The 13035-nt window shown below is 45.7% G+C and overlaps 1 protein-coding gene across 6 annotated transcripts in view; it reads left to right on the top strand.

The window, feature by feature from the left end:
- Positions 1-13035, top strand: part of RREB1 (ras responsive element binding protein 1) — a 124611-nt gene that overhangs the window by 92521 nt on the left and 19055 nt on the right. For all 6 annotated transcript variants that reach the window (XM_082754005.1, XM_082754007.1, XM_082754009.1 and 3 more), the window contains 2 exons: positions 4273-4462; positions 6408-9147. In XM_082754005.1, the coding sequence (XP_082610131.1) occupies positions 4273-4462; positions 6408-9147 (2930 nt within the window). The remainder of the gene's footprint in view (positions 1-4272; positions 4463-6407; positions 9148-13035) is intronic.

Genomic DNA, 13035 nt, shown 5'->3' with positions numbered 1-13035 from the left:
GGTCAGTCTGGTCATTGCACTGTCATTGCAGTTGCCTTAGGCTTCTGCTTTTGTGTTTCAGCAGTTCTCTTTTTCTCAGCCACTTGATTCGTGCACCTCTGTCAGCAAGCCGGAGCCTAGCGTTGCACTCGCTTCATACAGGTATGAATGACTGTAACGTAAAGGCTACTGAGAGTGGAGCTCACTGGAAAGCAGTCTTAGCTGCTAACAGCAGGTTTTGCTTATAATTGAATCTCTGTTTGGAACCGAACGGCTTTCCTCTCTGTTCTGTAATCATATTTATAGAAGAATGGAAAATGGTGGCCAATGCCAGCAATCACATGATAACACGACAGCTCTTACTTGGTACATCTGGAAACTTACCTTGCAAGTACGGTGCTTTTATCTGCACTCAGGTGTTGAGCCATTGCTCTGCCTGTTCTGCTAACACCCTCAGAACCTGTTCCCATCTCTGTTCTTTGCAGTCATACCATCCCTGTTTGACTTGGCACTACACGTGGGCAGACTTGTGAAACTGTAAGGAGAGGGGTTTTGTTTTGTTTAAGTTCATCATGAGCAAAGTATTACCATATGTTTCAGATGCTTTATTTGATATGCTGGACTTTTCAGACTTTCCACATTAATTCTCCATTTTTTAAAAAGCAGTTTAAGCAAGATGAAGAAAAATGTCCGTATCACCTAGGATTCCTTTGTCCTTTGCTTCTTAAACTGTGTTTCTGGATTTAAAAATATTGTAGGTATTGATATTACTTAAAGAAGGAAAATAGTACTGATGTCAAAACAGTAATTAATGGCTAGGCTTCCTTAAAAAAAATTAAAGCTGCCAGTCAATGCATTGTTAGGCATGGCAGCCTTCTCCAATTTAAATTAACACACGAGTTAGTCAATACAGCACAATGCTTGCCTTAACTAGTTCAGTTTTGAAGCTCCATACCTGTAAGTTTTCCTTGGAGGTGGTACACGTCCTTATCTACATCTGCAGTGCTAATTGTATTCAAAGCTTATTTAATGTCACTGGGGAGAAACTCAGATTCCCGTAGTCCCTGAGGTGCAGCAGGGGGAACTCAACAAAAAGGCACGAGAAAAAAAATTTAGTGCATGCGGCTGGGCGACTGGGCGCTGCATCTGAATTAGCCAGCACCCATACTGGAATGACGAGCCCAAGTGAGGTCTGCAGGGCCTGAGGGACTTCCTGGGGCCAGCAGCTTGGTGGCACCCCATAGCACCAGGGGCAGCTTCACGGTGATGTCCTTCGTCCTCGGTGGGTGGCTGGGGCGCAAGGTGCCAGCCAGGGCGCTGGAGCTCGCCTGCAGTGCCTGTCCCAGAGGAGCTGCCCCGATTGTTCCCCCTGAGGGCTTTCTCAGGCAGATTTTACTCCACCTCTCTGAACTCCTCACAAACAGGTGTTATTGGGGTTGGTGCTGGCATCTGGGAGGCGTTAGGGCCAGGACCATGGAGGAAGGGGCACGCTTTCCCCCTGGGGTACGAGGATAGCAGTGGGTGTCCATGGCTCCAGTGTGGTTCCCTAAGCTGCAGCACCAGCCGAGCTGAGATGGGCAGCACTGATGCTCCCTGCAGTGCCTGCATCTTGAGATGACAGGCATGATTTATCTGCTTGTTTCTTTATTTTTTTAGCCAGGATCTTGGTTTCGGCCTAATGGGAAAAAAAAAAAAAGAGTTCAATCTTTTTTCCTGACTTTTTGCTTGATCCCAACAAGAAAGAAAAAAAGAAGACTAAGGAGGAAAGAGAAAAACCCAGAGGAGTATTTAATTGTATGCTTTATGGAAGAGAGAAGAACACGTATGCCTTTTTCAGAAATAAGGATTTTGTTTTGGGGGAGGGAGGGAGGTTCTTTTTGCATGAAAACACCATTTTTAAATTGCAGATTTTTACTCTCCTGAGGCGTAATAGTTGATACAGGTGTACTATGAAGGCCTTTCACACGCTCTGAAAAGATCTGGTCTCGGGTGCAGCTTTTGACGGGAGCCCTAGGTAAAGCAATGCTGAAAATCAGCCTGCCACGGCCAGTGCAGGGAGCGCGGTATGGATGAGGTGCCTGGGGGGCTGGCAGCTCGCCCAGGAGCGCTGGCTTCTGCTCAGCCCAACCCTTGGGGGCACTGTGGTGGGTGCTGGCTCTCCGGGAAGGGAGCTCTGCAGTCCCCTCCGCTGTAGCTGTGCCTGCCCCGTCACACGCAAGGGGACACGGCCAGCACAATGGGTCACCGGCCCAGGGGAGGCCAGGCACATCAGGGACCCCTGGAGCTGCCTCGAGGCTCCCAAGGAGAGGGCGAGGGTCTGTGTCCCTCTGTGGAGCAGCTGGGCTTGCTCATGGTCCACGTGCTGAGGTACCAGGAGGAGCGTGCCAGAAGCGCTGCTTGCTTTCACAGCGGGCTTTTTCGCCACCTCTAAAACAGGGTTTGTTCCGGCAGCACGCGAGTTCTTGAGGTGGCTGCCCTAACCCTGTGGTGCCCTCCTTCCCCCAGTGGTTTTGGTGGTTGTGTGTTATTGTTTTCCCCGAAGATGAAAGCTTTGCATCACGGAATAGGTACTGCCTGTTGGCGGTACTGCCAGGCGAGCTGTCCCGGTGCTCGAGCAGCGCTGCACGTTGGCATTGCCCCCACACCACCAGAGACGGCTGTCACATTTAGCAGGTCTCTTTAAGGGAACACTTGCCTTGTAAACGGCTGTGGCTCTGTGTTTAAAGGAATGCCAGCACTATGCTGGCAATGATTATAAAAAGGTAGGATGCAAGTGAATTGACAGGGGAGATAAAACAGATTAAACCTGCAGTGCATAATATTTATGTCCCAGCCTTCTGGGTACCGTGATAACAAAAGCAGTGGTACATATACTTCACACTTGCCTCTTTCACCACTCAGAGACTACGAGTCCGATTGCTTTGTGAGTGACTCGGTTATCTCTTCATTTTCAGGGAATAAAAGAGGTCTGTGGAAGTTTATGTAGTGATAAAAAGAACAACAATGGGAGTTTGTTAGGGACAGGACAGGGAGGGGGTTGTTTCAGGATTTTGTCAGAACTCATTTCTAATTGCAGGATGTTTTCTTAATGAGTAGGCACATGTCCTTTTCCTTGATGTGGAAGGCAAAGACGGTATGGGGAGAACTAAAGAGGGGAGAGACGTGAAAGACTCCTAGTGCAAATAATATTCTCAGTGACACAATCTGTCCGCTTCACATTCACTGGTACTCTCTTCCGTGAAACTCAAGCGTTGGTCACAAGCTGGAGGTGTAACCACGAGGAGCCGTGTTGAGTGAAGCTGTGTGTCACTTGTTGGGTTCAGAGTGGACGTGCTCTGTCGTGCTGCAGGGCTCAAGCACCCGGTGTTTAAAAGTGCTTGTTTGCTGACACGTTGGCCAAATGTCGCTGCATAGTCCTTGCTGCCTCGAGCATAGCTGCGTTTCCCGTACCTTTGATTGTTTCATGCAAGTCTACCGTGCGCAGGAAACTTTTGTTTGGATGAATGTGTGAAGAGAAGTGAAGAAAAATCCTGTGTGGACAGGAGAAGATGTTTCTTCTGCATTTTGGGGGGCTCATGCTGTCTGCGATGGACATATATGAGTGTCAGAAGTCTTGAACGTGTTTCAGGTCTTCCTCCTGGCCCTCCTCCCCTTCAAGAAGCATGCATTTTTCTTTTATAGAAAGTTTATTTGTCGTAAAAGCTTTGAGAAGAATCAGTGGAAGTTTATGGAAAGGCAGTGCATTTGGGGAAAATTTACATGCAGGAATTTGAGTGGTATGCAGTAGCATGTTTTAAGTAGTAGTTAAAAAGGTGCTACCTAGCCATTTGCAGCTGTGTGCTGTCTAGGTCTGTTTTAGCCTTTCCTTGTCACTAATGTTCTTTGTTGTTGTTGTTTTTTATCTTAACAGTACTTTTAAGTAAAAACTTGGGGAAATGAAATGTTATAAAGCCATTGAAATATTTTATGTTGGATAATGAGGAAAGTTGTCAGAAGGTTGTAATCTTAGCTGCCACTTCACTGTCTGCCCACGTGTGATGTTCAGTTCTCATTTGCTCTATTCTTTGAACTTCCAGTGAACTTAATAGCCAGAAGCTGGTAGAAAGTGACTGTGATTGAAATGGTCTTTCTGTGGCAATAGTTTTCTGACGTGCTGTGGCCTTGTTCTCCATTTAGCAGGTTCTTAGTACCATGGGGAAAGCGGAAGGAGGCCAGCCTAATGTGAGACGAATGCTAGTCCTTATGCTTGCAGCATTCCCTAAGTCATTTTTATTTTATTCCTTTCCTTTCCAGGTGTGACATCTGTTGCATTACCTTTCGTACTCATCGGGGCTTGCTGCGCCATAATGCAGTTATCCACAAGCAGCTTCCCAGAGATCCCACCGGAAAGCCTTTTATTCAGAACAACCCTTCAATTCCAGCAGGCTTCCATGACTTGGGATTCACGGACTTCTCCTGTAGGAAGTTCCCCCGCATTTCTCAGGTACACTCTGTTCTTAGTAGCTTAAGGTACCAGCTGATACTGTGCCTGTTTTCTGAATTCATTGAAAGACTTGACCTTGATCCACCAGAGGCTGGATATACCATACTCCGTGGAACCCACGTTACTGCTCTCTGCCTAGGCTTCAGACACTTCCTTTCCTTTTTCATCTAAAGAATATTCACCTCTTTCTTTCCTTCCTTCCTTCCTTCCTTCCTTCCTTCCTTCCTTCCTTCCTTCCTTCCTTCCTTCCTTCCTTCCTTCCTTCCTTCCTTCCTTCCTTCCTTCCTTCCTTCCTTCCTTCCTTCCTTTTCTTCCTTTTCTTCCTTCCTTTTCTTCCTTTTCTTTCAGTATTCCAGTGGGTAACTATTGGTATGAAGATCTATATGTGTATTTTAAAGGAAAATGGTGGTGGTGGTAGATCCTTGCCCTTCCCATCCTGCCTATTAGTTCTCTCCTTCCTCAAACCATTTCACATCTAAAATCAATAGGGAGGAGACATGGAAGGGAAGGCATTATTTATTTTAATTTACAGCAGCAAGGATGTAGTTGTGGTGTGAAATATTTTTATCATGAAAAACTTTGGGAAATCATCTTACTTACAAAAGGGTGACCTCTTCAGTGACTTCTTCATGAAACATCCCCAAATACATTGCTACACATTTGTGCTACATTCCTTATATGAGGTTTGAACGTTTTGCACCTTTGAGGGGAAGAGACTAGGAAAAGGCATGGGGTAGCCTGTAAACATTTTTTCTGAGATCTTTAAAGCTTTCTATTAGATTATATTATTCCTCCTTCTTTCAAACTTTGCCTGTCTTAGTTATTGTGGGTCTAGATGAAGTTGCTTAACTACTTAAAAAAAAAACAAAAATAGAAATCAACAGCACAATCCAGCAGGATCGTGCTTATTCACAATCTGTACTTTTCTTACTCTCCTTGGATTAAAACATTGATTTCCAGCTCTCCTGGCTGCAAGGTGCTAGACCTGAAATTTGTCACCAGTCCAGGAGAACATGTACGTCATTCTGTAACTCTAGTAGAATTTTGATGTAAAAGTTGCATATTGAGGAGGAGAGAGGACTTTGTAAGCAAATTGGTTTTATTTTATTTGTGGCAGTCATTTGAAGTTACTAATGGATTTGAATGTTGGGACTGCCGTTTTGTAATAGTTCTGATTGCGCTGAGAGGCATGACCTACTAGTTAGCAGAACAAAGCATGTACGGTGTACATAAAGATCCTACCAGCCCTATACTTAAATTATCACTTGTGCTCTCCTTTGGCGTGGAACATTTGCCACATATGAGCCATCTGGGTAGCATTCAAATATAACATTTACATTTATGATCATTTTCAAGGACAGGCATAAAATCTGTTTGTGAGTTTAGTATTTTTCGTGGGAGAATGAATGTAATCAGACTTGACTAACCAAAAGCCTGTTTGTTTTGGTTTTGTGTTTCATTGATTGGCTTTGAGGGATGTTATTTTATTTTATTTTTTTTTTCTGTTTTCCCTTCTTGGATGCTTTTTTTTTTTTTTCCCTTCCAGTGTCTTTGTAGTAACAAAGCTAACGGAGGTGATTTTACTTCCCAACTTAGAGGTGTTAACTGGATAGTCCCCTGAAGCTACCGTCCTGTCAATGAAGAGAGGGGATTTCTAGAAGGGCAGTTCAGGGTAGAAAGGTATTTGAGAGCCTCAGTAGCTCTCTGAAGGAGTTTGCCTCTATAGAAGGGAAATTTTGGAGAATCAGCCTCTAATATAGATACACCACTTAGGTGTCTGAAGGCTGTGGAGTAGTAATGTTTCCATGCTAGCTAGGTGGTGGCTGCTCTAAACTCCTTAACTTGGACACTAGAAGAGAGTGTGAGCTGGTGTAGTTTTGCAGTAGCTTGTGGTGCCTTTGCCAGATGGAGGTGTCTACTCTAAATATTTCTGCGTGTCTTGCAGGTGTGGTGTGAAACGAATTTGCGAAGGTGCATCAGCGAATTCCATCGGTTTATTTGCGAGACGTGTAACAAGGCATTCCCCATGCTTTCGGCACTCAAACTGCACACAGAAACTCACGTGATGGATCAGGGAAGAGACAAGCACAAGCCACAGTCCGCGACCCCACCTGGCGAGAACCCAGACCAGAAAGCCTTCATGGCATCCTTGGGCCTACAGTACACCAAAGACATCAAGCCTGTCAAGCAGGAGGACGATACACAAGACGAGGTCCAAGAAATGCGGCTCAGAGCACTGAAGAGTAACCTACCTCAGGAACCCGGCAGCACCAGCCTGCTCAGCCTCTCTCCCCTGGAAGCTGCCTCCATGGGAGGGTCATTTTCAGTCCTCCCCCCTACAAAAGAGAACATAAAGCTTCTCTCACTGCAGCCTTTCCAGAAGGGTTTTATCATCCAGCCTGACAGCAGTATTGTGGTAAAACCCATCTCCAATGAGTCTGCCATCGAACTGGCAGACATTCAGCAGATCTTGAAGATGGCTTCCTCCGCTCCTCCTCAGATCAGTCTTCCTCCACTTTCTAAGGCACCTTCTGTCCCCGTGCAGTCCATTTTCAAGCATATGCCGCCACTGAAGCCAAAGCCTTTGGTAACGCCCCGAACAGTTGTCGCAACTTCTACACCTCCTCCTCTCATCAGTGCCCAGCAAGCCTCCCCTGGCTGCATTAGCCCAAGCCTCCCACCGCCTCCTCTGAGGCTGATCAAGAACTCGGTGGAGTCCTCCTCCAACTCTCACCTCCCCCAGCCAGGAGCCAAATCAAGTCCTTCCTCACAGTTGCTCCTCCAACCCAAAGTAGAGCCTTTAACTCAGCATGAGATGAAGACACAGCTGGAGCAGGACAGCATCATTGAAGCTCTCCTGCCCTTGAGCATGGAAGCCAAGATCAAGCAAGAGGTGACGGAAGGGGACCTCAAAGCCATCATCGCAGGGGCAGCAAACAAGAAAGCCCCAACGATGAGGAAAGTCTTGTACCCGTGCCGTTTCTGTGACCAGGTGTTTGCCTTCTCTGGTGTCCTGAGAGCTCATATCCGTTCTCACCTGGGTATTTCCCCATACCAGTGCAACATCTGTGACTACATTGCGGCTGACAAGGCAGCGCTGATCCGGCACCTGCGGACACACAGTGGGGAGAGGCCTTACATTTGCAAAATCTGCCACTACCCGTTCACAGTTAAAGCCAATTGTGAGAGACACCTGCGAAAGAAGCACCTCAAAGTGACCAGGAAGGATATAGAGAAGAACATTGAGTATGTCACCAGCAACGCCGCAGAGATGGTGGATGCCTTCTGCTCCCCGGACACGGTGTGCAAGCTGTGTGGCGAGGACCTGAAGCATTACCGGGCCCTCCGCATCCACATGAGGACGCACAGCGGCTGCCAGAAGAAGAAGCCGTTTGAGTGCAAGGAGTGTGGCACAGCCTTTTCAGCCAAGAGGAACTGCATTCACCATATCCTCAAGCAGCACTTGCACGTGCAGGAAAGGGAGATTGAGAATTACATCCTGGCGGTGGACTGCAGCGCCCAGGAGGGCCACGCAGATGCTCCTTTATTGGAGGACAGCACTTACATGGACCGCAAGCCCATCACGCCTTTCCTGGAGCCACAGAACGGCTTCTTGCTTGGGACATCATCTCACGTTCCCATCAAACTTGAACCTGCGGGCAACTTCCCGATGGATTTTGATGAGCCGCTGGATTTCTCTCAGAAGAACAAAAGCCTGAGTGCCGTGCAAGTGAAACAGGAGAACCTCTTTGGCTCTTCTCCCCTGTCCCTCTATGATTGTTCCATGGAGCCTATTGACCTGTCCATCCCCAAAGCCCTGAAGAAGGATAGTGATGTCCCAGGTGAAGCCAGGAATCAAGAGCTGTCTTCTTCTGGGAACAGTGACGCAGCCTATAACTGTCAGCAGTGTCCTCTGGCCTTCGGCACCAATGGGAACTCAGAGAAAAACAGGGCTGCCAGACATCCCCAGCCACTGAAAGGTTCATTGCATTTGACTGTCCCGATCATTTCCCCAGCTCTCCTTGGCAGTTCTGCCTTGCTGAGACCCTTGAGGCCTAAACCACCACCACAACCTCTCTTGCCAAAGCCTCCAGTAACTAAAGAGCTGCCACCGCTGGCTTCCATCGCACAGATCATTTCGTCTGTGTCTTCTGCTCCTGCTCTGCTGAAAACTGAGGCTGCAGATGCCAGTCCCAAGGCAGTGAGCAGCTCCACTGGGTGTGACAAATCAGGGAACGCCAAAGCAAAAGTGACAATCGTGACCACCGTTCAGAGAGACTCCAGCCTTCCCAGTGACCTGACTCAGGTGTGTGACTCGGAGCAGTCTCCCATCGCCGACACTGGGCTGGCTAAGAAAAGAGGTAGAAAGAAAGGAACGAAAAATAAGCCTAAATTGGGCAGTGGTGTGGATCTGGAGTCAAGTGGGGAGTTTGCCAGCATAGAGAAGATGCTGGCTACCACAGACACTAATAAATTTAGCCCATTTCTGCAGTCCACTGACAATTTCAAGGAAGAAAGCGGCAGAAATGGAACAAGTGAGGACGAAAAGGAAACTGCCGAAGATAAGCTGCTGAGAGGGAAGAGGAATGCTTACTCAGACTGCCTTCAAAAAATCCCCTGTCCTTCCTGTCCTCGAGTCTTTTCATGGCCAAGTTCCCTGCAGCGGCACATGCTCACTCATACAGGTAAGAGTGCCTTATCCTGGAGGGGGCCTGTAGCCTGAGAATTTTCCTCATTAAAGGGTCTCCCCATGGAGGAATCCTTCTTTCTTGTCCTCTCTCTGATGTCTGAATCATGTTCTTCGTTATTCTGCAAAGCCTCAGCTGTTGCAGTTGCATTGTGGTGGTGTTAAATTTTTTAGTAATGGAATAATCTCTGTGGCTTTGAGTATCAAGGGGGCAAATTAAACTGCTAAACCCAGTTGACTTCAGCAGCGTAACTTAGCGTACATGGAAGAAGAATTTGGTTTCAGGTTTTCTATTATTACTGTCTCATCTTGACCGTGAACATGTGTGCTGAATATTTTATTGTGCCTTACGTGGTTTGTTTGGCCGCATCCAGTGGCTGTTTGTCTACTTCAGTAACGATAAAAACATCCCATCAAAACGAGAGCAAATAAATGCAGAATTGTGGCAGGAAAGGAAAATAACTTAGCGTTTAGCATTTCTTTTTCTTGCGGTGGCTTTTATTTGACAGATCAAAGGAAGTGAATGCAAGAAATATCATCCCAAACATTATGCAGCAGCTTGCCTCTAGGAGATGTTTCTTCTTAGTGTTGACACAAGTAAAGGTGGGCTTATGCCCTGGGGCATGGAGGTGTGTATGGAATCTGTAGTATTGTGCTGGTGAGTAAGTAACCTCAAACCGAGGGGTAGACAAAAGGAGGACCTGGGGAGGAAAATTTGCTCTAGCTTTGGGATTCTTCTTCATTCTTCATTGTAATGGAAGTAGTGTGTTGAATGCTGTGTCAGTTTGAAGTCCACTCTTTTTTCCACTACACTGTAACAATTAGATAACCCAACAGTAGATTCTCATCCTGCTTGGAGAGGAAGAGGACGAAGCTCCGCTTGCTGTTGCTCCCTTTGAAGTCAGTCACAGTTGTTGATATTGTTCTCTTCATTATGCAATCTCAACTCATGTTGTAAAGAGTAAAAGTTAGGAATATTTGTAAGAAGCTTCTGGGAATTGAGTACAGACTTTATTTTCTTTTTTGTTTTCCCCTGAAGTAGTTGAGTTTTCATGAAGCAACAGATTCATGTTGGTCCTAAATGGGAACCCTGGAGAGGTAAAGAGGTTAGCTAAGAGGTTTAAAGGCAATCTGAGCTGTGGAGCAGCCCCTGTTACTGTTTGCTTTGAGTGACACAAGGACGTAACTTGCAAGGTATCTGTGCAACAGTGAGGCTATTGTTTTCTGGCCTGCACAGACCAAATTCTGTCATCTTACTACGTATATATATGGTTTGCTTTCAGTGGTGAGGGAGAACTCTTTACTCGTATCAATTGTTTTCTAACACCCTGCCCTCCAAAAATAATACATCGTTACTGAAGAACTGTTCATGAGACAGAAAACAATGAAGGGAGGTTTTGCCCAGACTAAGGGGGTTGACCTGCTTATTGATGGCAGCCTTCCAAGGTAGCAGCACTGCTGTAAACCCTGAATGAAGACAGGAAAAATGCACTTGGCCGTGAGCTATACTGGTAAAACCTGCCTCCCCTACCATAACTGGGCTTGGAAGGAGACACCATCCTTTCAGAAAGCCTGTGCTGCAGTCCCCACAGGCAGGACACACAACTGCAGCAGTAGCAGGGTTGGGTCCTCGGTGCAGGTACAAGATTTTGGTGATGGCACAGCAGTGGCACTAATCAGATTCAAGCTGATATGCGCTGGCACTGCTAATAGCAAGCTCTTTCTAATCATTGTCAGAGCAGTGCTGAGGGAGATTTGGTGCTGGAGAACTACTCTGCAGCTAGCTGTGGTCCTGGGGCATCTCCTTTCAGGTGACTCTAGCACTTTGTCTCTAAACTGGGAGTCCACAGCAGCTCCCCTGTGGCAGCAACGTAGATGAGACTGACAGGAGGGAAAGGGGAAAGGTAAGATAGGAAAGCAGAGGAGGTTTAGGCCTGGAAGGATGCATTTCTTCTGTCCCCACCTGTCGCACAAGCAGTGACTTGTTAGATAGCTCTGTTATTTAAAGGGAGCTGAGGAAAGATTTTGATCACTGATCTTACTGCAAAGAGAAGAAGTGAACTTTGTTGTTTGAACTGCTGCTCCCTAACCTGGGGAGGGAAGAGGCCAAGATAAGCTGATGTGAGTGTGCTAAGTGGGAGTCCTGGTGATCTGCTCCCAAAGCACGTGCGCTGGGTACCTGGTCTGTAGCGAAGCACTGCAGGCAGGCTGGTCTGTGCCCCAAGATTCCTGTGGTACGCTGCTGTGAGAAGGACAGCGCAGTCGTATGAGCTCAGAAGTGGCAACCAGCTCCATCCATTTGTAGGGAAGGTGATCTCAGGATAATTTGTGCCAGGGGCCTGAGCTAATGAGTGAGTGTGGCTGAGGAAGAGGTACATCATTTTGAGCATTTAAGCAGTATAGATATTACCAGTTCTACAATACTGTCTTTATAGTACGACATGAAAAGATTTTTACAAGCATGTCTTCCACGTTCAATAAAATTTCAGCATGGAGGACTGCTTCCATGTGGTGTCAAGGTTACACTTACCTTTTGTGAAAGGGCACAAACGCACACTGCTACCAGTAACCCGTATCCTCCACGCAGCCAAAAGTCTCTGATAAAAGCCTTCACACTGCTCAGTCTTGCCTCAACACCGCTATGTGTTTTTACTTCAAAAGCATTTCCCTGGGAAGCACACACCTTCTTTGTTGTTTTTGATTTTAATGCAAAGCTCACCAAGTGGGGCACTGGGAATTTGGCACAGCTTGTTTTTATACAGTGTTTAACATGGTACCTGTGTTTTGTTTGAACATGCTTGAACGCTTGCTTTTAATGCTTTCTTTCTCTTGATGTCGCCTTATTTAATTTTCTCTTCTATGTTCAACTCAGTTTGCCTTTCTGTCTTGCTTTTCTCTCCTGCTCTTGACTTTTTTCATTCTCAGAGCAGCAAATAGGATGTGCCCTGCAGATGATGCAGTTAATTTTGCTGCCTTTATGGTGTGTGAATCAGACTAGGTTCAATACAAAATGAAAGTAATGGTCCTTTTTGGCCATTAATTAGTTACAGATAACTTAGATCTATTTGCAGAGAATCACTTGAGGGTGTATTCAGAGCAATTGTGCCAGGCCATATTTGGCCCAGCATTGTTGTTTGTAGTAGGTAAGATGTAATGGCAGAGGTGGTTCTTTTTTTTTAAAAAAAAACAAAATAAAACAAAAACAACAGATAGCTATTGGCTTGCCAAGCATGCAAAATAAATACTTATCTTAGAAATTAAATGGACAGAAAAATATCTATAAACAAAATAAATGAATAAATAAATAGAATACAGTTATCCCTAACCTGTGAGCTTGAATGTTTCCTGTTGATGGGCAGATGCAAGTTGTAAAATAGGATCAGAGGGGATTTTATTCCTTGCTTTTACAACTTAAGTCAAAATAGAATTGTAGACATCTTTTATTTGCAATATTGCAATGGCAATAATGCATTTCCACTAGTACAGCGGTGGGAGGAGATGTATTAATTAAGGAATGATCTTTTTACATTCTGTGATTGTTTAGATGACCTATTATTTTGAAAAAGACTGCCTTCAAATGAACGACTTCATGAAGTGTCCAGCCTAGAATAGGCTTGCTGTGCTGCTAAACAAGTTCTACAATCACTTCTGCATCAGTACACAGATGCAGATGTATTTTAATCCAACTCATGACCATTCTTATGTAAAAAGATAATAATAAGAAAAGCAAATCACATTGCATTTTAACCATAACTGCTTCGATTACCTTCCAGTAAGTTTATATATTTTCTCAGAAGAGCAGGTGCCATTAAGGGACAATATGGGAAGCAAGGAATACTGCTTTTTTGATTTTTTTGTGTTCCTTTAAAGGTGACATTTTTGTAAA

The sequence above is a fragment of the Aythya marila genome (genome assembly GCF_965140915.1).
Source record: "Aythya marila genome assembly, chromosome: 2".
Taxonomy (NCBI): Eukaryota; Metazoa; Chordata; class Aves; order Anseriformes; family Anatidae; genus Aythya; species Aythya marila.
The sequence above is the reverse complement of the archived record's forward strand: the minus strand, read 5'-3'. Positions and strand labels throughout refer to the sequence as shown.